Raw genomic sequence first — 27,666 nt, 5'->3', positions numbered from 1 at the left:
GTATGGTGGAGCAAATAAAAACACTTGAAATGTTCTTCGTTCTACATTTTACACTTAATTAATTTGGCAGATGCCAAAGTGACTGACACATTGTGCATTTAAAATGTGCAGCAGAAGATCAAGAATCAGATGCATCGTTTTAAAATGAGTTCTCATTCTCAGTTCTTAGTCTTTCTTGAAGGTGTACCACATTTTAATCTTCAATCGCAGAAAAGAATCGTGCCTATAAACTGAAGTGAAATAATTTAATTTACACTTCATTCATTTAAGATGATTTACTTCCCAAGGTGGCACACGGGCAGTATTAAATACTGACACATTTAGCACTTATCTCTTCTGAAAGCTTAATGGAAAACATTACTCAGTGAATGTGTAAATCCCAGCAGACTAAAATGTCAGAAAGACTTATGAATAGCTCAATTTGTGTTTCCAGGTTCCAATGCTCCAGCACATCAAATTGTATTTTCCTGGGAGTCATCGGCATTCTGGGTGAATTCCAGTGATTAGCTGATGAAGGTGATGAAGTGAGGTGGGTGTGGCAACAGCTTTCAGCCAAAAACCTCTGCACTCCACTAGTGTGATGAGCTGTGGCCACCCCACCCTCTACTGTGAAACCACCTCAGTTAGCATGGACACACACAGAGTTGCTTTTCCCCATATACAGCCACTGCAAGTTGGAAGTTTAGCAGCATTCAAGGGGGTGAAATATATGGGTTTATACTACTTGAGTACATTTGAGTCTCTAAGAGCTCGCTTGTCTCTTCACCAATCAATTATTTCCAACTATGAACACCCTATTTCCAAGTTTCCATGTACATTATACAATAAAGTCAGTGTTCTAGTGATAGAAAACCATGTTAGAGCAAGATTAAATGGGCCATAAGGACCCCCAGAGGTTGTTACGGTTTAGCAAGTAGGGTCATTGTGGAGAGGCGCCAGAAGCAAGGAGCACCGTGTGAAGACATGTTATATGATTGATATTCCCGGCTCTGCTACCTGAACATCCTTCATTATATGACCAATGGCTAAACGTTGTGCCATAAACTTCTTTCCAAGTTTTCGACTCGACTCAACATAAATGTCACTGACTGAAAAACCTGCCACGAGATGGATTGAATCCTAAGTAAGGTTAATGACGTTTGCGAGAAACTATATTCAATTTGAGTTTCTTGTTTACACAAGTGTCATTAATTAACACGTAATATCAGGGTTTTTTTATGCGTTTCAGTCCGTTTGTATTGTCAACTTTCTTGACTTTACAAGCTCTTTTCAACGTACTCCTTATAGAAACGCCCCCTATGGTGGGACGCAACTACATCCAGTTCATAGTTCGCATTCTACAGCATCGTTGAGAGTTTTCCTGAAGCGTGCACGCTTAATTAATGACGCTTCAGCCACGGGAAAGTATTGTGTTTACCTCTGCAATAATCCGCGGAAAAAAACGCTAGAGATGCGTATTTTACGGCCGATTGGATTGAGTTTTACTCTAAAAAATGACATTACAAAATTCCGAACAGAAAAATTCACGCCATGTAAAGGTTTAACTTCCCTTGCTACGCCTTGGAGCGATAGACGGAGACTGTTAAGACATATAAACTTTCCTCGAGTACATTTTACGCGACAGTGTACAGAGTACACCAAGCTGAGCTACGAAGAGTCATTCAGAGGAGCGAGGGACAACCCTGAAAAGTTTTGGAATGAAGCAGCTCAGAAAATCTCCTGGTTTGAGCCATGGAGCCAGACACTTCAGATTGATGATGCCATATTCCCGAACTGGTATTACCATATTTATCATGTAGGCTGCGTCAAATCCAATTAAATTAACGCAAATTACCGACTTGTTCTATGTGTGAGCTTTTACAATGTTATTCACGGCATAAGCCAACTGTTATTGGCCTAATTTGGCAACTTCTGGATGACATCAGAAGTTGAGCTGATAAACTTCAGTATCAAAATACTTCAGGCTATTTATCAGAAGGTTGTTGGTTTGATCCACGGCCGTGCGAAATTGCGTTGTGTCCTTGGGCAAGGCACTTCACCCTACTTGCCTCGGGGAGAATGTCCCTGTACTTACTGTTAGTCGCTATGGATAAGAGCGTCTGCTAAATGACTAAATGTAAATTTAGCATATACATTTTTATCCAAACGATGTAGGCTATACATAATGCATAGCCTATAGAAAGTATAGCAGAAGATCCAAGGATCAGAAGTGCACAAATCTACAATTGTTGTCATGGTAGAGTACTGTGGTAGAGTAATGTTCAGTGTTTAATGGAGACTGCTATTTGATCTTGACCTCTATGCTGCCTTGAAACAACGCTTCTGAAGGACATGGCATGTGAGTGACTTTGCATGTCTCCTATTCTTGCGCGGGTGAACTTGGAGAACCAGCCAGAGCCCAGACGCCATCTGCTCCTCTCAGCACCTCTGTAACTAGATGCAGCGCTCTTAATGAGTCGAGGTTTTTCACCTCCCCTATGATCAGGGATTGAGCACAGATGCTGCACTGTGGAGGAAATGTCTCTTCTCACACCTTTTCCTCTTTTCAGTCTTTTCTACGTTTTAATGCTTCAAAGTTGTTGTTTTTTTGTGCATGTTATTGAATATGATTGAATTGTATTGTATTCTTCATGTAAGGTACGTTGGAGGGAAACTGAACGTTTGCTACAATGCGGTGGATTGTCATGTGGAGAGTGGACGAGGAGACCAACCTGCCATCATATACGAGAGCCCTGTCTCTGAAACCAAGCAGATCATCACCTACAAGGAACTGCTGCAACAGGTATGACCAATATAGTACGTCAAGTAGAGCATTCAATTCAATCAATCAAATCAATAAACGAAAAATCAAACCTTAAATGTCATTAAAACAAACCATTGGGTTTTCTATACATTGTGAATGCCACATACAATTTTTTTTGGGATCCCTTGTATTTGTCTTCCGCCCAGGTGTCTAGGCTGGCAGGGGTGCTGGTGAAACAGGGGGTGAAGAAAGGAGACCTGGTGGTCATCTACATGCCCATGGTGCCCCAGGCTATGTTCACCATGCTGGCCTGTGCCAGGATAGGTGCCACACACAGTCTTATATTCGGGGGCTTTGCCTCCAAGGAGCTCTCAGTCCGTATCGACCATGCCAAGGTATAACAATGCCCAGAAGGCCTCACCACGGTTAGGGTTCATTATTCATTAGAGTTCAAAGCACGATTTTCTCAGTCGCTGTGTGACTCACTAATGCAACTGCTAGTTTATTCCAAAGGATAATGCAAGGTCCCTCTGTTTTTTAGTATTAAAAATATGCTTGCTAACATTGAACTACTGAACACTCTTGGATCCCAATGACAACTACCCCAGTAGGGTTAAACCTACCCACTGTACTGCTGTACTGAACGAGATAATTGAAAGTTGATATCCACTGAGCAGGCTGGGATGTTACATTAGATAATGGACCCTGTGAAGTCAAGTGAGGTATTTATATGGGGGATTTGGTCCTAAGCAGCAGGGATATTAGCCATTGTAACGGCTCTAACGGAGGATTTGATAAACCTAAAGCCTTGTAAGCCCTTGGCACATAGGTGCATCAGCGTACACGATCCACAGAGACAGAGGACCCTTACCTCAGCCTCTGTGTCGTAAACATATCAGCCATTTATATGGATAACTATATAAACTGAATGTTAAACAGTATGTTGTAGATGATATTACATTTTATGCGCAGAAGAAAGGTGACATGATTGGCACTGTCGGTTATATCCTGTACATGTTAAGGTAGATACCTTTGATTTATTTGATTCATTTGAAGTGTTTTGTCTGTCAGCCCAAGATGATAGTGACAGCTTCGTTTGGGATTGAGCCTGGCAGGAGGGTGGAGTATATTCCTCTGGTGGAGAAAGCTCTGGAGTTCAGCTATCATAAACCCTCCAAGGTCCTTATCTACAACAGACCCAACATGGTGAGAGGGCCCAACACACACACACACACACACACACACACACACACACACACACACACACACACACACACACAGAGGCATTTTAAAGATGGCCAAGATAGCTTTAGGCAAACAACATCAACATTGAAATTAGAACCTAAATGTTTGGGCCTGACAACACATCTGGAAACTGAACTTGATTCAGAAGCAACACATCACATGCTCTGCTAAACCATCCATGTTATCTCCTTACTTAGTTATGCAATGTCAGTATAATGTTAATGGTCCATGATTCTAGTAGTGATGAGGTAACAAGGCTCTTAAAGCAACGTTTATGAAGGTGGAGGCTGTCTTGACAGAACCGGTTTAAATAATCTGTTGGATGAAACAGAAGTTGGAGGGAAGCGAGGCACAGACACTGAGCAAGGCGATGATGCTCATTGAATGGAAATGCAAATGTGCGTGTGTGTGTTTTGAGCTGTGAGACTGAATCATCCAGCGATGTGATGTTGTCCCATCCCAGGGAGTCTGGCGTGAGGCCAGATGGGAAACCAGGTCCAACTGTGCAGAATAAGACAGACCATTTTCTCCTTTACTGCCAGCAGCCAATTAGACAGTAATGTGATGGAACTCCTGCAAGCCAAGATGAGTTTCGGTTTTGTTCATAAAAAAAAGAAAAAGAGAAACTCTGAAATCAGCGCTTGGGGAAATCATTCCCAATATGCCTCCCAAATATTGCAATCACTCTTCTTCAAATTACATTTTAGGTTCTTAGCTAAAGTATCAATACTGCCTGTTTGAAGAACATAACCTAATGCCTTTGGGGCTTGACATCTACCAGCTCCTGTTATAGAACTGAGTATATCCACTGCAGGCGCTTTTGATCATATAACAGAGAAAGTATTTTATTTTGTAGGGGGGGTGGTCTTTTGTTGTCATGGAAACAAACAGTGTCATTGTAATGCCAAAATGCACTGGGGAAAAAGAACATTGTTACTCGTGAACTCGTCTTAGTCCTACTTTCTGGTTAAAGAAGATCAATGTCCATATTATTTTTTAGAAGCCCATATCAGAATTTAGAAGTACAGCCCTTCTGTTGAATCATCAATCAGCCGTACAGGAAAATGATATCTCTCCATAGAGGACCTTCACTCGTCCAATCGGCTTGCTTAATTCAGAGCAGAAGCCCACAGTGTCACTGGCTATTAGAATGAAGTTTTAAGCTGCTTAAGATTTTAAGGGGTTTCTTGTCTTTGGCCTACGAGCCTTTGTGCAATTTCAGTCCCCAATTTTCTTTGTTGGTAAGTTTCAAGCAGTTTGAAACATGCTCCACTGAAGCGACCCAATTACCTTTGTCCTGTAGTATCATATCTGTGTGCGTGATATAGTCATGGATGTGTGTCTCACCTTTGGTTTCCACTCCAGGGGAAGGTGTCCATGCACCCTGACCTGAGTCTTGACTGGGAGGAGGAGATGGCCAAGGCCCGTCCCCACGACTGTGTCCCCCTTCCTGCCAACCACCCTCTGTACATCCTTTACACCTCTGGGACCACTGGGGCTCCTAAGGTACTGTAGGGGACATACCTCTTACCTGAGCCAACGAGAGATTGTGTGTGTGTGGCTTTGTTGAACTACCCTTGCGGGGGTAGAAGATGGAGATGATGGTGAACCACGTCGTTGGAAGTAAAGGATTTCAGCCAAGTAAACGGAAAGCAACATACCCAGACACTATTTTCTCTGTCTGTGAATCCATCCGGCTCCTGGATGCTGCCTGGCATTATTGACTCTTCTGTTCTAACCTGCTGTTTTCTCATTTGCTGAAATCTGAGAAATCTATGGAAGCACACAACACTAGTTAGACCGTGACAGGAATTGACCATGCCCACAAAATAATAATAATAATGGTAATACATTCATGTACCAGATTCCTTCATCCAAAGCAACGCAGGGGTGGGGGGGAGGAGGAGGAGCAGTGATTTAAATGTCGTGATTTGCAGTCAACATGCTCTACCACTGAGCTATACTCACCCTAGGAATCAGTGCCATGAATACTATGCCCACATGGAATACCATGCCCACTACCATTCCCAGTCACATGACACATTCCCATTGTGTTGCTCAACACTTTCCCAGTGGGCTGTATGACACATTCCTAGTGTGGCAGTGAGGATTATCATTTTATTGGTGAGTAAATGGCCACAGTAGTTAAGTTTGTGGGAAACAATGGGAAAAAATAGCCTGGGGGCACTTGGCCAAGTGTCTTGGGTCCAAGGATGATTGCCACATAACACTGTATAACACTGCACCTGTCACTTGTCTTGAGTCCTGCTTGTTGATTCTCAGGGCATTGTCAGAGACACAGCCGGCTATGCTGTGATGTTAAAGTGGACCATGTCAAATATTTATGACCTGAGGCCTGGTGAGGTAAGCCAGACAAACAGTCCTCTGTGTTCTTCTGCCTTGTGTTGTAGTCAATACTCACCACTGGACTTTTGAGTCACTTACATTCCTGTTTCATTTAGTTTATCTTTCCGTCTGTTTATCTCTAATCTCTGTCAGGTGTGGTGGGCAGCGTCTGACCTGGGCTGGGTGGTTGGTCATTCCTACATTTGCTATGCCCCTCTTCTCCATGGCAACACAACAATTCTCTATGAGGTATGTAACCAACCAATTACAGGCTGTTGGGTGGTAATGTCATTTGAACCTAGTAACAGACATGCACGTGTTTCTCAATGACCAGTCTTATTTGTTCAGCCATCTGTAATATACAATATCTAGAATAGGTATCCTTAATTAAATTGCCTATGGATGATTGTTTTTTGATTATGTGAATGCCCTTGGTCATTATAGCCAGTTTATGTTGGCCTCATTAAACCAATATTCAGCTGTCTGAGAGAAATCATGTTTGTTGTGTGGTGGGTGGAAGTTATATGCTTGTACATTTGGCTGGTGATTCTATCCTCAATACTAAATATGGATATTTATACAGTACAGCTTGTGACTGCTCACTGGTCTCTCTCATTAGCCAGTCTCTCTATTGCGCAGAGAAAAGAACAGGAGGTGGATGTTGAATACACTCGTCCTCCATTAAAGCCTCCAACACGGCTCTTTGTTTGTGTAGCACAATGCTCACTGTTGTTTCAACAGCCTCATAACCTCCACGCTTGCTCCGACACAATACCGTCTGTCTTTCCTCTGCGATCAATAAGCAGTACCAAACATTTACCCAGGGAGGAGATGACAAGCGGACCTCGGCTCGGACTGTTTACTCTGTTCACTTAATCTCACTCTCACGCTGTTGTCCCCAATCACGCAGCTGGGAGCCGTCGCACTGAACCTTTACCACTGGGATATTGGAGACGCTGTTTGAGCGCGCTCCGTTCCTCCTGATATTGCCTTTTGTGAACACACTACCTTCTGGATAGTGTAATCCTGTTTCTAATCCATCAATCTCAGACCATCTGTCTGGAAGGCACACTTCTATTGCTGCTTCCACATTCCAGAAAAGACGGCATCAATATTCATGCGTTCAACATGTACGGTGGCGGTGGACGGTAGTTAATCTGGTTTAGCAGCAGCTATGCTGGATGGAACTGAAGAGTTGGCTTCTGTTTCTTACTTGAAATAAACACTGTGTGAATAGACAGCTGCTGACTGCATAAACCATACCAGGCCCTCGCATCTCACAAACGAGATCTGAACATGTTTGTTATGGTAATATAGTGTCCAGTGTTGTGTTTACAGTAACTGTTGGACAGTTCTGTTTAGTATCCACGGTGTGTGTACAGTTGCTGATAAGAGGAAGATATAGAATCCAGCGTTGTGTGTAGCTGATGAAAAGGACTGTAATCGTATCCATGGTTATGTGTAGCTGATGGAGACAGCTATGTAGTATCCAGGGTTATGTGTAGCTGTAGTATCCAGGGTTGTGTGGAGCTGATGGAGACAGCTATGTAGTATCCAAGGTTGTGTGGAGCTGATGGCCAGGTTCTCTCTGCAGGGGAAGCCAGTGGGGACTCCAGACGCCGGGGCATTCTTCCGCGTCCTCTCGGAGCACGGCGCATCCTCCATGTTCACCGCGCCCACCGCCATCCGAGCCATCCGCCAGCAGGACCCCCAGACTGCAGCAGGGGGCAGGTACCCCCTCACCAGGTGTGTTTCCCAGCACGATGGGATGTTTCCAGATTGACTCTCCCTCCGTGGTGCTCCGCACCTCCAACTGGTGCCGGCAATACGGGAGTAGGATTCTTAATCTCACGTCAAGGTGTTTCTTTAAGACTTTAAGAAGCATCAGGATTTATATACATATGTAGGTGCCAAGACCTTCTGTGTATTCTGTCTCCATTGTAGCGTACGCTAGGGGATGAGTATTAGAGCAAGACTAGAGTGGTAGATTATCACCCAGTTGCTTAGTGAAGACCAGTTGAAAGAGGTGTGGAGATAGTAGTTTGAACAAAACCAGTTTGAACCAAAGGTCGAGAGCAGATTATGCCACAGTTTGACCTCTTTGTATCTGAAAGGTTAGCCATGTCTCTAATCCCACCTCAGGAGGTCAGTGTGACGAGGGCTGTGCTCTCCCAAGGCTGGCCGATCTCTCTCTCGTCAGCCTGATGACATCACCATTACGTTTCACTTCATTCATTTAGCAGATGCTTTTCTCCAAGGGGACATGCACATAGAAAGGACAGGGTAAAACCCAGGACCAGAAGTTCCAACAGTATTTCGGTAAGTCAAGGAACAGAGCAGGCGTCTGCTGGAGCGGTGTCCTCGCCCTGCCTCATCCCTCCCTCGCCCTGCCTCATCCCTCGCTCCCTCGCCCTGCCTCATCCCTCCCTCGCCCTGCCTCATCCCTTCCTCGCCCTGCCTCATCCCTCCCTCGCCCTGCCTCATCGCTCCCTCGCCCTGCCTCATCGCTCCCTCACCCTGCCTCATCGCTCCCTCGCCCGTCTTCAACCCTCCTGATCTGTTTTCATCACAGGCTGATTGGGATTTAATCAGGATGGATGACGGGGGGGGTGGGGGGGGGTAGGGCAGGTCAGAGTGCCTCACACCCATTAAATCACGCCGCTGTGGAAAGCAACTCGACCATCCCCCTTCTGGGAAGGACTCGGGTCATATCCGACTGACTACAGAAGAGATTAGATTTCTTAAGAAATCCCCTTTTGGCAATGTTTGGACTGTTCGTTGTTCATTGTAAGGCAGACACATTGTGTTTTGTTCTTTTAAGATGTAAGAAGAATGGACTTTGAGGTTTAGTGGTGGCTATTCACACAGGATTTGAAAGCTTGCTTCTTTTATAATCTGAACCTGCCCTTCACCACACTGTCATGAAGCAGGAAGCATGAAGACAGATAGTTTCATTTTAGTTTTGGGCAATGGAATATCTGGTTGACCTTTCCCACGGTGCACTGCAATCAATATTTATTATTGGAGACCACTATGACTACTGTCAAAAGTGCACTCTTGTTTTCTACCAAACAAGTGGTTTTACTTGCAATTTGACAAGACAGAATCTTTTTTTGAAGGTTAAGACAAACATTCTAAACCAGACAAAAATTGCCATTAAAGTCTCCATCATTTCTCTTTTGGTTCACATTTAGACATCAAAATATCTTACAAATGAATTTTTTTGTGTCTTCTTCAGACCAGTATTATTGCACAAGGAAATATATTGCTCTGATATCAAAAGCCAACAAGGTTCAGCTTTGAAGGGCAAGGGTAAGATACACATAAAATATATATCATACTTGAATAAACTCCTTTCTGTGGCACACAACCTAGTTCTTGGCTCACTTACTATGTGTTTCCTAATTGCAGAGTTGCAGGAATGTGACATTCTGCTGCATTGAGCTTTTATCAACCACTAGATTGCTGAGAATCGATTGAAGATTAACTTTCTATACCGTCACAAAGTACAGTGTAGGTTTTGTATCGATATTCTGTCATCGACGGACACACTTGACAATGTTCAGTTTTAATATAGAATGAGTGGATCAAAGTCTGTTGGTTCAAGGTTGTAGCTTATGACAGCTTTCACATCATGTAATTTCTTACCACATTGATTCCTAAGTATGTTTACCTCAATCAATCTTCTCTCTTGACAAAAACGACATAGTTCAATGAAACAGCTTGGAAAGGTGCAATTTATATCCAAAGGTGTGATAAAAATGCCAGGCATCAATTCAGTCACGGCATTGGCCTTGAGGCCTAGTCTGTTTCACAATCTCCAGCAGCACATACATTTAGTATTTACTGTTGCATTATATTGAAAGTAGCGTGCGTGAGTTGCTAGCTTTGTCTGTAATAGCCCTTGGAGCATTACCAACAAGATTAAGCAATTTTGCTCGTCAACCCGTGTGTCAGGAAAAAATAATGAGAACTGGCTACACAGCTCTCTGGTAGTAAGAGTGGCACTGCTGGCTGTCAGGAGTCCCCAGAGATGGAGGGGCCAAACGAAAGTGAGCACTCAGTGGCGTTTCATAGCTCGTAGCCCTGATGCCAAGCTCACAAGCAAGCTCTTAAATGGTGCCTGACTCCAGTCAATCGTGTTTTTGCAGCACACAGGACCAATCAGCCTGACTCTCTGAGCTCTCGGGAGGGGGGGGGGGGGGGGGCAGGAAGCAGCTCGTCTTCCTCGCCACCTGAAGTAGCCCAGCTGTCTTCTTATTTTTTTTTTTTTTTTAAGGATTTCGTGGTTGTTTTACGTTTGCAGATTATGCGGCTAAAATGACACTGTACATATTCACACACCCACACAGAAATGGGCGCACACACACACACCAACACTGTACACACACACACACCAACACACCAACACTGTACACACACACGCACACACCAACACACAAACACTGTACACACAAAGCCCAGACCGTAGGAGGTGATTATTTCTGCTCCTGTTGATGATTAAATGCAAAGTTCTCAGGCTCGGGGACTGCCACAGTGTTGGGTCCTATTGTTGCCTGTAAAAGGCTGAGGCAGATCCCGTGGAGAGTTGCTGGGATGTACTGAGACCACCCCGCATGAATTATACACACGGCTCCAGCCAAGGCTGCTCTGTCCAGCGATGCCTTGTGCTAGACTGATGCACAGTAGAGACCAGAGAACTGAAGGTAACTTGGTGACATTGGAATTTGGGCCTTCATGTAGAATACAGAGGAGCGAGAGCAGGTGTTGTATTTTAGGCCCCTGGCGTCTGTCATACTCAGCTGGGTGTTGTGTAGAGAACTGTTCCTCTTGTCTATTGTGTTTAGATCATATCAGGGCATTAGTGTGACCCACATAACCATAACTTACTGATTAGCACTCCTGAATGTCATGTGTGTTTTAAGCGTCCCATTGATAAGAAGAGCCTTGGACATTGTTACTTGTGGACCACCTTATTTAGAGGTTTTACTTTATCTGACAGTCTAAAGGTCACACAGTAAAGATTGGAAAAGTTTTCTCTTTATTTTACAAACCCATATAAACAGAGAAATGTTTTACCAGTCATACAGCACCAGTGTCAATATTTTAGTTATTATTGGAATTCATCTTGTAGGTTACGGACCCTGTGACTGGATATAAATCCTTCATTTCACCTCACACCCTTTTATACAGCAACATAATTCTATACTTTACCTCAGAATACGATGCAGGAATATCCCCTGAAAGCCCCTCTGCATTTCCATATAGATAGCATATCTACTTGCAATGTACATTGGGGTTAGTAGAACCAGCACCACTAGGTGTTTAGGAACTGTTCATAAGAGTATGGGGTGATAGACAGCTGCCTGTCTTGTCTCCACCAGGCTGCGCAGTCTGTTCCTGGCTGGAGAGCGCTGTGACGTGGAGACTCTGGAGTGGGCCAAGAGGAGCTTCAGAGTGCCTGTTCTGGACCACTGGTGGCAAACAGGTAAGACTCGTGTTATCCCGAAGGTCTCCGGAAACCCCACATGTTTCAAGTACTACAATAGTACGTTATCCGAGTTAGGAATTCAGACAATGGGAAAAGTTCAAAGCCCTTTTGTAAAAACACACAGTATCTTGCCGAGGGACACCGACCACTTAGGCAGAGATAAAGACGTAACAGAATCTCATTACAAGAGCCCATTTTTCTTGGCACTTGCGTTCAGCATGGTAATGGTCTGAGGCTGTCGGTGTGTGGGGAAACTGCTCAAGTGGCATCTTGGAGTCATCAGTTCCTTTGACAGCTGCTCACCCTGGAGTTAAGCAACACCTCACTGAATCATTCCTCTCATGTAGTCATGTGACGTACTGAAATAGACCGGTTACCTGTCGTGATGAATCCTTCTACATAAACTGCTGTGCATCTGGGTGTTGCGCCTATCTATGGCTAAGTGCTGTACTTGGAGCTGACTAAAGAAGAGAAATGAGGCTGTAATGGTTTGAGGGGCAGTGCAGGCTCAGTAACAGTGGTGCTTTTAATGCCCTGAGGCACCCATTCTATTCCCATAGCCACCCTATTAACATGATCTAAATTTCAATCTAGCCTAATGATAATCTCTCTTCACGGAGCAGGGGCGATCCAGTGATTTCACAGCAATTGGGTGTGTGACTTCTTGTTGCATTGTCAGGCACAATGAAACCGATGAGGACAGAGTAAGAAGAGAGGCTAGGGGGACTACCTCACAGTTGACCCGCCATGAATCTTCACCGTTGACGTTTTGCGGATGACAGGACGTGTAATGATGGGGGTGGGGTGGGGGGATTCGAGTCTGAGGGACCTAATGACTCAGGAATGGGTGAGAAACAAGTAGATGCTGGATGAGAGGGTTGTGTCTGTGTTCCAGGCAGTGAGCGACCTCCCTCCGGCTAGGTAGCCTCTCCCCGGCCTTTCAGACAAACTATGATAAATGCAGCAGTGGAGGCCGGCGTAGAGACCGCAGAGTGGTGGGCTTGTATTTTCCACCATCGCGATCCCCACGGACAAGGAATCAATAGGGGACACGTCTGTGTTTAAATATAGAATCGATAACCCCGTTGAGAAGACATCGACCTTGAGAACGAACGGCCCTGTTGTGGGGGGGGGGGGGATCTAGAAAACCCCTGCTTCCAGTTCAACCCAGATTAGTCCATGCTGGTGAAGCATTCATCAGACTTTCTGCCTGCCGTAGAACAGGATCAGATCACAGTATTGAAGCTGGGTTGTTTTGCACCCTCATCAGTTGATGTAATGTGTTGTAATATGGCATATTCCGTAGGCCTGTGTGTCTCTCTATTACATTTCTACTGATACGGACTAAGTCCATTTTAGAAAGTGTTGAGTCAGTTACGCTGATTCACTCAGTTGCACTGGGCCTTCAGTCATATAGGGAAATTAATAAAAAAAATCCTCAAGTGAAGTAGATCACTCAAACAGAATCACTAATCATTCCCAGTGCTATCCAGAGACTGTTCTCTTCATCATACTTACTCTGGTCATACTGGATCTCCTCTAAACCGGTTCTGATCTGACTGCAGTTTTAGCTGGCTTGCACACAATAACATTGTTATGTAAGCTGTTATGACTCTCTACAGCTCAGCAGTAAATGCACAGTCAAGAGGAGAGAGAGGGAGAAAAGAGAGGGAGGGGGAGGAGGGTGAGTGATTGACACTCAATCGTGTGGCCCAGACACACACAGTTTCCACCCACACACAGCACAGAACCAGACTCTCCTGCTGGCCTGTAGTTTTAACACCGATTCTGCTTCTGTGGTCCTCAGGCCAGGCACTGCACACGCTGTGGCATCCCACTGCCACTCAGACTGTTGAGACGCGTGCAATTTAGAAGTCTGGTGTCGGAAACATTTAGAAGAGCTCTCACGTGCGTTCAATGAACCGTAGAAAACACTTGACAAACTGACAAAAACCAATCTCAGGATGAGCCTAGCTGCACCGGGGTTGGCTGCTCACGCTGGTACGCGAGGCGCACGACCGGATACTTTCCTTCACGTGATAGGCCAATGGTATTTGTATTGCACTCTGCCTCGAGGCCCTCCCCTCCTTTTCAGCCCCGTCGGCTCTGTTTTTATGGAGAGAGGTGTTGATTAAGGAACGCGTGGCAGCCGTCAGGCGTGTTCGTTGAGTGGGGAGGTGAAGAAGGGGTTAGAGTGGCCATCCACAAGCTGGCTTTGAGGTAGCTTGTGCCTCTGGCTCTGAGGCAGCTTGGGCCACTGGCTCTGAGGCAGCTTGGGCCTCTGGCTCTGAGGCAGCTTGGGCCTCTGGCTCTGAGGCAGCTTGGGCCTCTGGCTCTGAGGCAGCTTGGGCCTCTGGCTCTGAGGCAGCTTGGGCCTCTGGCTCTGAGGCAGCTTGGGCCTCTGACTCTTAGGCAGCTTGGGCCTCTGGCTCTGAGGCAGCTTGGGCCTCTGACTCTTAGGCAGCTTGGGCCTCTGGCTCTGAGGCAGCTTGGGCCTCTGGCTCTGAGGCAGCTTGGGCCTCTGACTCTGAGGCAGCTTGGGCCTCTGGCTCTGAGGCAGCTTGGGCCTCTGGCTCTTAGGCAGCTTGGGCCTCTGGCTCTGAGGCAGCTTGGGCCTCTGACTCTTAGGCAGCTTGGGCCTCTGGCTCTGAGGCAGCTTAGGCCTCTGGCTCTGAGGCAGCTTGGGCCTCTGACTCTGAGGCAGCTTGGGCCTCTGGCTCTGAGGCAGCTTGGGCCTCTGGCTCTGAGGCAGCTTGGGCCTCTGGCCCTGAGGCAGCTTGGGCCTCTGGCCTTGAATCCCTGGGGATGCCACATCACACACACACACACACACAAGCAGCCCAGAGGAAATGTAAATGCTATTGTCTCTACCTCTGTGCTTCCGGGCATATTACACAAAGAAAGGTATGGCGTTTATTAAAGATTTATCAGCTGTGGATGTTCAAGAAAAACCTAGGTGCTCTTTATTGGGTAGCTTGTTGACTGTGCACTGTTTATTGAAATTATAGCTCTTTCCTCATTCTCCACATGCATGTGTGTGGAGGAGAGGGGGATAAAGGGAAAGAGACCAAAACAAGTCTTTTGAGAGTGAGAAGCAGAATGACTCAGACTGACACAATATGTTGAAGAAGCATAATGAATGAGTGCATAAAAGGCTTATGGTTCTATCTCAACTTTTTCTGTGTGAGAGGGGAGGACTGGAGGCCTGGTTTTATCTTTTAGGCTTGCAGTCTGGCTCAGTCCCAAGCCTTCTTGGACAGCATGTCCACCAGGGAAGTTCCAGCCAAGAGGAATCAAGCCCAAACTCGAGGCTAGCCGTGCTGTACTTGTTTGTCGTGCTGCTTTCCCTCAAGTGTCTGAAGTCTGGCGACTATTTCCATTTACTAGGTGTAGACATTAATGTCTTGTGGATGTAAGAAACTCAACAGAAATGTGTTGCAGTCTATAAGAGGCCCTGGGCTTGCGTTAATCATACTCGTCTGAAGGTTTTACTCAGTGATCTAACTGCAGATATGTCACACTTTTATGGAGTCTAAATAGACAACTGCTTTTTTCCATATTTCCTTGTGAAGTGAACGGAAGCAGAACAATCTTAAACACAGTGTGGGATTACTGATGAATGTAGATATTCAGTTCCATAGAGGACAGATTGCAGAAAACTTGTTTTTCTTCAGTGATGAGAAGCATTAGAATGACTTTGTTCATAGCTGGTGGTGCTTCTGAAAATGTGTGTGGCTTGTTCATTTCGAGGCTACAGACACACTCCTGAACCATGAGGGCATGTTTCGAAAGCAAACACCTTTGAAATGCTTCTCTCTGGACGTTTGGTAAATAAACCATCACATAAAGCTGCAGTACGTGTGAGCGCGCACACACACACACACACACACACGCACACACACACACACACAGACTTTCTACATAAAAGGATATCAGATCTACCCTTCAGATGCAATCTGCAATTGTCCAGGGCTTTATTGAGCCTTGTGGTTGGGCCAGTCGGCTAGCCTGTTTTCACAATATAGAATGGATACTTTCCAAATCCATTCAACCGTCCTGGGCGATTCAAGTGTTTCTACCACACAACCCTTTACTTTGATATGTAATATTCAGCAAAGCAAAGCAGAAATCGATAGAGAGAAATCGCTGCTTGTACTGCAAGGGATTGAGGGGATTGAGGGATGGTCAGAGAGAGAAGAGTTGAGGGGTAAAGAGAGCGAGTCCTTGAGTAGAGGTCAGTCGATCTGAATGAGATGGCTGCAGAGGCGCCCAGGTCCCTCCCTGCTTCCCGGGGCTGCGTGGCACCCTGGGCCCAGCCTAGAGTAGACGTGAGCAGAGAAGGAGCACTGTTGTGCGGTAAAGTGACATCACACACAGAGCCAGGAGCTGTGTGTCTCCCCCTGAGCTGTGCTCTCATCTCCACCACGGGCCCTGGCTCTGCTCAGCGGAGGAGATAAACACACAAGCGTAGGCTTCATGCTGATGGAAACCGAACACCAGAGGCCCGGTCGGTAGACGGTAGCCGAGGTCGTTCCTCTGCATGTACTGTTGGTGTTTTTTAATGACTTTTCAGAGTATCCAAATAAAGGAGTGAAAGGACTGAATACTAGGAGAAGAAAGAGACTGGTTTAGGGAAGGCACAAGAAAGGCTTGTTTTTCTCAGTTTCTCAGCTGATGTTGCGATTTAAGAGGACCTTCTCCTGTAGATCTTACCTTAGAAACGATGTTTCACTAAATCTCATTTAGCAGATGTTCGATATTGTCCTTGATCACATATTCATATGAAATTACACATGCCCAACTGATTATTTAAAACGATGTAAACGGCTCATTACCAGGATTTTGACTGAAAGAATTTAGCTTGGAATATTATTAGCATTTTTTTTTCAGATATCTTCCTTCCAAATGACATTTCATTTTGGCGGTATGGTGGTGTGATTAGTTTCCTTGGTATGAAGTAGAGGTGATTTGGGCTCTGTCACGTCCTCCAGGCGTGCAGCAGCGTCACATGCGTCAGCTGATCTGCCGATTCATTCTGAGTTCCAGTCATCACCCCTCTCTGTGTGGCCAGGCTGCTCTCTCTCTCATTTTTCTTCCTCCTAGTCTCTCGCTCCCTCTCCCTCAGCCTCTTTGTCTCTCTGCCAGAGTTTCCACCACATGTACATTTCCAACACAATCACATATTGACACACACCCTAAGATATTCAATCTAACTGGATACCCCCCCCCCCCCCCTTCCTCCACCTTAACCCCCCATATTGCTTGTTCAAGAGAGAGAGAAAAACAGAGAAAATGGCTGCTACTTTGAAGCCTGATAATAATCTGCGCTATTTTAAGACCCCGGTGCCATCCAGGGCGGAGGGGGGGGGGGGGGGGAGGAGCAGGGATGAAAGCTGCTGATGTCATCGACGTTGCCGGGCAACCGTTGTGTTTCCACTCGGCAGGGTTTGGGCTGGCTCACCCGTAGTGAGAGGCGAATGAGGCTGATGAGAGGCGAAATCAGTGACTGACGCTAGAGGGGTGAGGGTGGGGGGGGCGGGTTGGTCTGTGTGTTAGGCCCAGGGACATGGTGAATTCACCTAGCTCCCACAGGTGCCTGGAGACATGGCTGCAGCAAACATCTTCCTGCTTCCACTGTCTTCAAGGGATGTCAAACATCATCTCCAGACGTCATCCCCAAGCTCAACTGTTACCCATGAGAATCTTTAATGATTGGAATACTTCATTGGAATTGTTGTTGCTCGGGTAACTTATGTTTTGAAGTGAATAACCTCATTGAGTGGTTGTAATCAAATACTACTGCAATGTCTGTATGATCTTGGGATCAAGGTCAGCACATGCCAAGGTCCACCGCTCTTTCCTTGACATCCATCTTCACAACCAAAGCGTGTCCTTCTCCCGATCGCTCCTGAACCGCATGCCGGAGGTGCAAGGAACATGGGTACGCGCCAGCATAGCGACGTTCCACTCCCCGCCATGCGACGTGCCACTCCCTGCCGTATACCCACGCTTCTTTTTCGATTTCCTCATGAAGAAGTGCCGGCAACGTCACAGGTGTGTGTCACAGTTGTCCGTTCATTCCGGGCCTGGTTCTCCCCTGTGTGTGTGTGTGTGTGTGTGTGTGTGACCTTGATGGAGACACTGGAGTGTGAGGCTCACTGAGTCTGTTATCCTGCCAGTGCAAGTGGCACCCCGCTGCTTTAGGTGTGTGGAGAAGTGTGTCTGTGTGTTTGCATCAATTTCCTGACTCATTGATGCAGTAATACATAGCTGTGCTCAGAATAGACTTGACAGCAAATTACCTGACTCATTACCTGTGCGTGTGTCATTGTGGTGGTTATGGCTGTACGGTGTGTAGATATCCCCCACAGACAGATGAAGCAGAGTGAGGTTGCCGTGGCGCTGGTTGCCGTGGCGCTGGCTCTCCTTGCCGATGTCCAGGTGGTATCCAGAGGCTTCCACAGAGCAGAGAAAACACAGGGTTGTGTTTGCAGACAACCTGCAGTGCCGGTCATGCCTCCTGACGACATCCTGGAGTGAGAAGGGCGCAGTAACTCCTCCCCCTCTCCTGTCCGCATCTCTCTCTTCATCACTCTCTCTCCTCAGCTGCCTCTTTCTGCCAGAGTACAAACAGCTCTTAGCTGGAGGGGAAGATTGATCTGTCTATGTGCTGACCACCGCCTGACCAGAGAGACAGAGAGAGACAGATGACGGAAGGACAGAGGATGAAAGGGAGAGAAGCTAGAGTCAGAGGGAGAGAGACCACACCTATGATGGTGTCACCCCTTGACCTCATCCATAGCTATAAGCAGTGTATTCATCCCCATTGTTATTTTGTTGTGGCATTCTCATTCCCGCTCTGAGCTGACCTGCTCTATCCACTTTCCCTCTTTTGTGGCGCAATTTTGTCCATCTTTGGGAAACAGAACAAAGCCACCCCCCCCCCACCCCCCCTTCCCTACCAACCTCCACCCCTCGCTGTGATGGGGGAATATTTCTTTTCCAGTAGCTGCTTCAGAGAAGCGCAGCCAGTGCTAGTGTATTGATATGCCTTGTCACTGCTCACAATGTGCTCCTGAGTTCCGGATCCCTTGTCTTCTCTGCTACCTGTTAGTCTCCAGCTCACTGAAAGGACCCCAGAGCTTTGTTAACGACACAAGCTTGTCCACGCGACCACACGGCTCTCTCTTACCTTGCCGTTCTCTTTAAATAAACAAACAATACAAGTACTGTGTGTTTGTGTGTGTGTATGTATATATATATATATATATATATATGTCTCTCTCTCTCCCTCTCTTTCTGTCGGTGTAGCTGTATGAGGGTTTTCATCTGTCTGTAGAGAGCATCCAAGAAGACTCGCAGCAACAACATAGACAATATGTATTTTCAGCTGCAACACAGCAACATTCAATGAGCCTACGTAAGCCGTGCATGACAAAGAAGACACCTTTTCATACGGAGACAGTCCTCACTGTGACATCTCAAAGCCATCGGCCCTGTCATTTTCCTGCCAGGTCATATACATTCTCTTTCATCACGAGCTTGATTGCCTGCTGTCAGCACTGACAGCTACTAACAGAGCGCCATGAATGCTGGACCTTCTCAGATTAGGTGGGCCAGCTGCGTCTTCTCTGATGCTGACGGTTATATCACTGTTATAGTGACAATGTATGTGCCGACAGCTGATAAAGCCATGGCTAAGTCAACACTCACACCTTGAATCCAGTTCTATATGATACTTTCCCTGCCCGCCACCTTCACACTTGAATTGTGATTTAAGGGCAGGGCACAACTAACAAGGAAGTGGGAGGGATGCTGGGAAGACTCCTGAGAGGAGTCTTACTGCTGGGCTGGGGGCTTTTTTACCCTGACGCCAGGTGACCTGAACGCCCTCAGGGCATCCCATTGGTGGAGAGCTGATCGTGGGAGGGTATTGGGTTTTAAAGGTCACATGACATGAAAACTTCTTTTTTGAAAGTTATTTACCATTAATATGAGTTCCCCTAGCCTGCCTTTGGTCCCCCAGTGGCTAGAATTTTTGATAGGTGTAAACCAAGCCCTGGGTGTTCTTCTCCGCCTTTGAGAAAATGAAGGCTCAAACGTTCTGTTTGAAAATCTGCTCCTTGTGACGTCACAAGGAGCCTCTGCACAACCAGTGGCCTATCTTAATTTTATATTCACTGGAAATGCGCCGACACAACCTCTCAAAGTTTTGCATGTCTGCGCCAAACATTTCAGCCACCACTGTTTCCTTAACTTGAGCCAGTACAAAGTCGGCCTTGCTGACTGTCTGAAATTAAATTCAGTACTCCTTGATCCAGCTACAAACCTCGGACAAGTAAGTCAACTAACGCTGTATCATTTTGTTGCTTACTATATGGTTACCTAGCTTGCTACCCTTATAATCTGGCTGTAACATTAGCTCTGCAGCTATCAACTGAGGTACTGTCGCAAATGTAAAGGTAGATAGTATCAATTATGTGTGTGAATACACATTCTGTAACGCAGTGTTGTACACTTCGTTGTTATGTGGGTAATGTTCTGCTGTTGGTGAAATCCGCCTTTCCCCACATTGAAATGACTGAGTGTGCAGCTCTGCAAACCAGGGTTATCAGATGAGAATGGGCAAATTCGAGGCATCTTACAGCAACGGGTTTACGAGCCATTGTGATACATCCACTGTAAACATTAGTGCATGGTGCCGCCTCTCTCTAGCCTGACTCTGCCGTCCTACGTACTTCCGCTCAATTTTGTTTTTGCTTCTGTACTCGGTCTGGCTATTCAGTACGAAAGTCAGATTTAGCAGGTTAATTTTTAACCGGCCAATCAGCGAGCAGAGGGAGTGGCTGAGAACGATGACGTTGATGTTGTGCGCTAGTTTGGGTTGTAGTTCCGTTATGGTGGCGGAGAAAGATGCGAGCAAAGCCATTCGGTCCGTTGTGGCAATTCTGCCGGATATCCAACAGCTAAAGCCGGAGCAAGAACAAGTTTTGCTGAGTTTTGTTGGTGGCCATGATGTTGTGGCCCTCCTCCCCACGGGGTTCGGGAAAAGTTAGATTTTCCAGCTACGGCAGCTAGCTCAGTAGTGGTGTTACAGTAGTGGTGGAGGAATTGGCTAAGGCGAACGCTGCAGTTATGGCAGATCAGTGTGGCTCTGGGCAGATCCAATAGTTTTAAACTTCAACAGAGTACCCGCCTACAAGGAAGTCAACGCTTGTCAATGGAGCGAGGCCAGACTCTCTGTACAAATGAAATGTACGAGAGTCTTGTTAGGACCAGGCTAGCCTCTCTCCTCCTCATTTAGCATTTAAAGCTAGAGTCACAGAAACAGCGCGTTCTGAGGAAAGCTCATTGTGGGACTACTTGTAGTGGCTATAATTCTGCACCATGGCTGAATTTCGGGAAAGAGACTTCAGATACAGTATTAGGGGACCACTAAGACCTATATAAAAGCATCTAAAAACAGCATTTCATGAGACCTTTAACCCTGTAGGGAGGGATGAACCTGCAGGTGATGAACAAGCACTGAGGTGTGTGGAACACCGTCTTTTAAGAGGGCACGTGACGGGAGAGATGGAAGACAGGCCTTCCATTACTCTGCGCTCAGAGCTCTGTTACATTCATCTCTTGACAACACACACACACACACACACACTTACCCTAAATCACTCACACAAACCCTATGTGGTAGCTTTTTGATGCTCATTCCGTGGGGAGCGAGGGCTCTTGCTGTTTGGACCAAGGTTGTGTGTGTGTGTGTGTGTGTGTGTAAGCGGGTTTGAGAGAACAGAGTGAGTAGAAAGAACGATGAAAGAACGGAGGGATGAAAAGTAGCAAGTCGTCATGGAGCTGAAGCCCTGTTGCCATGTGGAGCAGATCAGGATCAGGGCTGGGAAGAGCCAGGGAAGACTGAGCGTCCCAGCTCTGAGGATTCTGGAGGGGATGAACAGGATCTGGGTGTGGGCCAGGCACACTGAGCACTGAGGCTAGACACTGACACAACCGACAGATGTGTGAAGGGGAGTGGTGGGGAGGGCTGTCTTGGTGAGTCAGACAAGCCCATAGGAGCTGTCACAGTTCTGCTAATGTAGGTTAGTATAGCACCTCCCACCACCACTGTCCAATCACAAGCCCTTTCATTTGCAGCCATGGATTGGATTGTTTTCTGGACTCTGGTTGACACATGAACCAATTACTTCGCCGACAGTAGGTATACGTGTACATGTTTGGTTTGCTTTGTTTTATGGGTAAGAACTAGAATGTGTGTGTGTGCGTGCATTCATTTTTTTCTCTTCTTGCACATAGTGATGAACACAACTGTGCATTAAATGAACCAAATTCCCATCCAATATAACCTTTGTGCTTTTTCTGTCTGATCTTTCCTCTCTATTTCCCTTCCTCTTTCACTTCCTCACTGCCAGAGAGTGGATCGGCCATCACCTCGTCTTGCATTGGGCTGGGAAACTCTCTTTCTCCCCCTGCTGGCCAGGCAGGCAAGCCAGTTCCAGGATACAATGGTGAGAGCCAACCAGCCGTCACACTAAAACAGCCAAACTCACTCTTAAATACACTGGGTTTCACCAGAGCCTTCTGCAAAGACGGCAACCTTTTTCCAGTTGAGTGTCTGGGAGTCTTCTCTCTCTCTCTCTGTCCCCACACATTCAAACAGTACACTTGCTCAAATTCTGCCGATAGTAATTATTAAACGATAGTGTTAAATGCATGCATTCCACAGAGCACAGAATCCTAGCATATTAGCAGGAGAATATGCATTCCACACAATGTCTTTATGCAGTGATAGTTTTCGAGAGTGCCCCATATTGTTTGTCCCTGTGCCTGAAATCATCAGTATGCCTTTTCTCTCTTTCCAGTCACGGTGATTGATGATGACATGCAGGAGGTGAAGCCAAGGACCCTGGGAAACATTGTGGTGAGGTAAGCCACGCGGTCACGGTCGCACCTCAGCAAGCAGCCCACTCACTCTCCCAGACTGCCGCTGTCACTGGCAAGAGCAAAGCTCTCTGTCTGCTCCATGGATGCACACACACACACACACACACTCATGCATACTCACTCACGCACACTCACAAAACACACACACACACACACATCCCCACACAGACAGACTCACAGCTAAACACATGGACAGTTCTCTACACACACAGACAGACAGACACAGTCAGTGACAGACATTCGTCTTTGTACTAGAAAGAGAATCCCAGGTAAAGGCTGTAAAACCACTGTGAGGATGGGAGGGGGGGATTAGATTGAGCTCCTCTAAGCTGTCCAGCAGACCCCCCCCCCCCCCCCCCCCCCCTCTTTCCCAGTCCTCCCGGCATTATCTCCATTATCTCTCTCACGTTGTTACCTGTCTTCCATCCTCTCCTCCCTCCATCCTCTCCTCCCTTCATGACTTCCCTTCACTGCTGGGCTCCCGTTTACCACCTCCTGGCTGCACTCGAAATGACCCGGGTTGTTAGACAGCTTCTCAATGGAGATGGTGATGTTTCACCCTGAAGCCAGCCACTTCCTCTGGTCAGAAACTCAACCTTTTCTACTGAGTTTTTAATAGGCAATCCATCATCGGAGGAGGATTATGGCAGATCCATAACACCAGGTTCCATTTTCCAGAACGTTCCTATTCCCTAGTGTGACATCAGCAAATTCTTAAGTTGTGTTTTTTGTTGTTGTTGCTGAGCGCCAACCAAGCACTACCAACGCCATTAGCGCCTGATGGAATTCAGTTTGTTTAGGTTCTTTTTTTCAGGGGGATTCAAAAGGAAACACAAAAACATCTCTAAGCTGTGACAGCCTCATTATGTTGAAAGCCTGTGGTTGCTTATGCACATTAATGAGTGTTGCCTCTTTCATTCTCTCCAGGATAATCATTGTTGGAGGTGCTCTAGCTTTGGCTGCTGTCAGTAAAAATACTGACAACCGAAACATGGGAATTAGCATCAGGTTTTACATAACAAATATTTCATTGAGTTTGACTGTCTAGAAACTGTCTGGAGACAAAGGAGGATGAAACGGCAATGAAGAAGCCTATCATCTAAAGCATCTTGAAATAGTTTGATCAAAGTGTTCCTAGAAGGGTGCCTGCTTGAGTCCATGCAGTCAGCTTGGGATATCGTGACCCCTGAAGATCATATGGGTTCAAAAGGGTGACCCTTGTGACCCTCCCTAAACAAAGCATCAGTGGTCCTGTCACCCTATATCCCTGTGTGTGTGTTAGTGTGTGTGTGTGTGCGTGCGTGTGTAAGGGTCAGGTCAGGCCCAGCAGACATTGGCACCATGTCTAGACCCACTAAGGTGTACTAAGGTAACAGTATCCCTGTTCAGACAGCTCTGTTAACCTTCAGCAGATATCTGCTCCTATCATCTTCACACATTCCCCCCCCCCCTTCCCCCCACTAGGAAAACAACATGCAGCTCTCTTGTTGACCAACCTGCCTGTGTGCTTCTCCTGTCCCCAGACTGCCTCTACCACCGGGGGCAGCGTTGTCTCTGTGGCAGAACAGCCAGCTGTTCAGGGAGCTGTACTTCTCCAAGTTCCCCGTAGGTCCATCCTTCTGTCTTGGCTCACTTCTCATCTCTGTCATGTGCTTGTCATTGTCATGAATGTCCATTTGACCAAGACCTGCACGTCCTGGGGATGAATGTCACAAAGTGTAGAGCGTATTCAACTCAACCCTCGCCTGATGTTGAACGATACGTACAGCTGGTTGCCCAAACCATAAAGATAACCATGGGATTCAGATTCACCATTGACACTAACTTGTCTTTGTACTGAAAACCAGCTCATGACTGGGCTGTGGTGGGAGGTGTCCCTCTAGTGGTGGTAACAGGTCAACACCCTGATCTCTGATGTTGTTATTGAATGTTGGTCTCATTCCCCTCTCTGCTCCTCCAGGGTTACTATGACACCATGGATACGGGCTTTGTAGATGAGGAGGGGTTCCTTTACATCATGTCGCGCTCTGATGATGTCATCAATGTGGCGGGCCACAGGCTGTCAGCAGGCGCTTTGGAGGAGGTACGAGATCCAGATCTCGGGTCCTCTGCATCTCTCACAGATTGCCTGCTCATTTAAAAGAGTGCAGACTTTCATTTTTATTAATGAAACGTCCCTTGTGTATATGTACGTGTGTGTGTGTGCACGCTTTAGTCTGTGCTTCAGCATCCAGGGGTGGTAGACTGTGCCGTGGTGGGTCTTGAGGACTCTCTGAAGGGCCACGTCCCCCTGGCTCTCTGTGTGCTGAGGAAGGGTAAGACACACACACTCGCTCTCGTCTCGGAGTCAGGCTGCAGAACTCGACACCATTTAACACGACAGTGACTCCACATATCACACAAGTGTGTGTGTGTGTGTGTGTGTCCACATGTGTGTGTATGCCTCAGATCTCCAGAGGAACCCGGAGGTGATGGTGAAGGAGATTGTGAGTCTGGTGAGGGAAACTGTGGGGCCTGTGGCTGCCTTCCGGAAGGTTCTGTTTGTCACCGGACTCCCCAAGACGCGCTCCGGCAAGATCCCTCGCTCCTCTCTGGCTAATCTGGTCAACAACAAGCCTTACAAGGTACCATACTTCACACCAAATGTGTGGCCAATAAAGCCCTATCTGGTGATTCCATACCATATATTCTCATGCCAAATTGCTGATACTTGAATGTAGCTCAGTCTAGAATTTAAATATTCTATTTCCATGTATCTCTTTTTTGAAGTGGAGTTTAAAAAGAGCTTCTTTACTCTGGATACTTCTTTGCAAGGGTAAATCACTTAAAATGTTATTTAAGAACTTTAGACACTGTATAGTATACATTCAGAGAAACATGAACAGTTGCTGCATTGTGGAGGCTGGGTAGAACAGTACCTATTTTGCTTCTAGTGTGGATGTCACCAGGTCCAGGGTGTTAGGAAGTCAGAGGCTTAGGTCAGGTTGAAATGCAGTGTGTGTGTGTTTGTACCTTGGATCAAACAAACCTTTAAACATGTGTAAGACCCTCAGGTGTTTAAACACATGTTGATTCACGGTTGTGTAGTACAATACCAGAGCCAAGGGCATTGATTTACTCTGGTACAGATGCCAATTCAATCAGGAGTCAAGCAGGTGTTTGATCAGTTAGACTCACATATAGAAATTGGACCTTAGTTTGACTAGGATTAAATTACGGGCAAATTAATTCCAAACAGAATCCAATTATATCTGATTCTGAATATGGCTGAGGACTATTGAGAGATGGAAGGGGGTTTTGATGGATGACTCTCTGTCTCCCCAGATCACTCCCACCATCGAGGACCCAGAGGTGTTCAAGGATGTCGAGAGGCAGGTGGAGAAGGCCCTGAGGCCAGCTGGGCAGTGAGGGGAGCGCAGGGCCTGGCGATCACCTGGGCCCCGCAGAGCTCTGGAGGGTCTACTGCACTGTGAGGTGGGAATGGAAGGATGGGCCGTGGGCCTGGTTCTTCTCATCACTGTCGTCTGCTACACACTCCTACAACCATGTCAAGTAAGAAAGCATACATTGTGTGTCCATCATGCTACAGCATTTCTGGTCAGGTATGACCACTCCTGTGACTAACTGCTTTTGGGGTCGGAATTGAGTGGCTCGACCCATGGTTCTTAACCCTGGTCCTCAGGGACCCCCTGTCCTGCATGTTTTAGATGTTTCCCTGCATTTGCATCAGGTGTGTTGGAGCCAAGAAACATCTAAAACATGCAGGACAGGGGTTCCCTGACGACAGGGTTAAGAAGCACAGGGATAGACGAACACAGCGTGAAATAAAGTGCCAGAACGTCAGAGTGAGCCTAGTTAAATGTGAAAATGCCAGTTAACTGATATTAGAGATTTTTTAAAGACATTGTACTGTATGTAGAGGGTTCTGTTAAAGGCAGGTTCAGTGAATTTTGCGAACATAGCAATTTTGGCTTGAGTTTAAAAGGATGCAAACCAAAATATCCCACCCCCTCCTTTCAAATCCACAACTGCCTGGAGGTAGGAAGACAGACAAGTAAAAACGTCCAATCCTTGCATTTGGTCCGAATGCCGTCCAATCATTAAGTTCCGTCCAAACGAAATGACTAGTCATGTTTATCACAGTCAAATTAAATAAATCAGATATCTGTGGGCGTGACAGGACTGTCAAACCTTTAGATGTATTGGTTGCTATCAGGTTGTGATGTTTATTTCAGCAAATATGACAGTGTATCAACATTACCGATCCTGCCTTTAACTTCATTATCATGCCAGTAGTCACCATACTGTACTATATAGCCTCCAAATTGTGTTTTGGCACGTAACAATTTAGCATGATTGCTTCATAAGACCATGTTTTAACTATTGTCACTGACAGTATTTTTTTATTGACAATGAAAAGTTGTTTGATCACCACTTAGTTTTGACCAAAGTACAAGAAGTAATAAATAAAAAAATGGACACAAATGATTCTTTGTTCGTGCAAATCAGGTATGTAAAAAACAAACCTAAATAAAAACCTTGATTGACTATTGTCAGAAATAACTAAAAGACAGGTAGTAGGGCTGTACAATAGTTACCCTAGCAACTCCGAAAAAAAAAAAAGTTACACCCAACAACAAAAAATTCACAGCAAGCAACAGGTTCTTAAATTCACCTCAATTCCACATGGTCATAAACACTCTACGCACACAGGGAGCTGCAGATGTCTTTCAGTTATTTCTGCTGATAAGGTGGGTGAGTTCCAGAGGCTTCTACACCTCTGGGACAAAACAAAAGGCCAGCTTGGCTGTGTATGCGCGTTCAAGTTACTACATATGTTGCTGTATGGCCTGACCCGTTGTCAAGGTAACGTGGTTAACAGAACAAC

At 46.3% G+C, this 27,666-nt stretch overlaps 1 protein-coding gene across 1 annotated transcript; it reads left to right on the top strand.

Annotated features, from left to right (window-relative positions):
• The first annotated feature begins 1,353 nt into the window (after positions 1 to 1,353).
• acss3 (acyl-CoA synthetase short chain family member 3) lies at positions 1,354 to 27,326 on the top strand. The gene is made up of 16 exons (XM_084701322.1): positions 1,354 to 1,776; positions 2,638 to 2,782; positions 2,950 to 3,138; positions 3,815 to 3,949; positions 5,354 to 5,494; positions 6,272 to 6,352; positions 6,488 to 6,583; positions 7,929 to 8,080; positions 11,719 to 11,822; positions 22,247 to 22,342; positions 22,697 to 22,760; positions 24,302 to 24,383; positions 24,739 to 24,861; positions 24,994 to 25,093; positions 25,227 to 25,402; positions 26,103 to 27,326. The coding sequence occupies exons 1-16, from the start codon at positions 1,451 to 1,453 to the stop codon at positions 26,184 to 26,186; spliced, it is 2,094 nt and encodes a 697-aa protein (XP_084557448.1). The 5' UTR covers positions 1,354 to 1,450; the 3' UTR covers positions 26,187 to 27,326.
• The last annotated feature ends 340 nt before the right edge of the window (positions 27,327 to 27,666 follow it).

Source organism: Hypomesus nipponensis, chromosome 7 (genome assembly GCF_054491055.1).
Source record: "Hypomesus nipponensis isolate SF chromosome 7, ASM5449105v1, whole genome shotgun sequence".
NCBI lineage: Eukaryota > Metazoa > Chordata > Actinopteri > Osmeriformes > Osmeridae > Hypomesus > Hypomesus nipponensis.
Note: the sequence above shows the minus strand (reverse complement) of the source record. Positions and strands in the feature narration are given on the sequence as shown.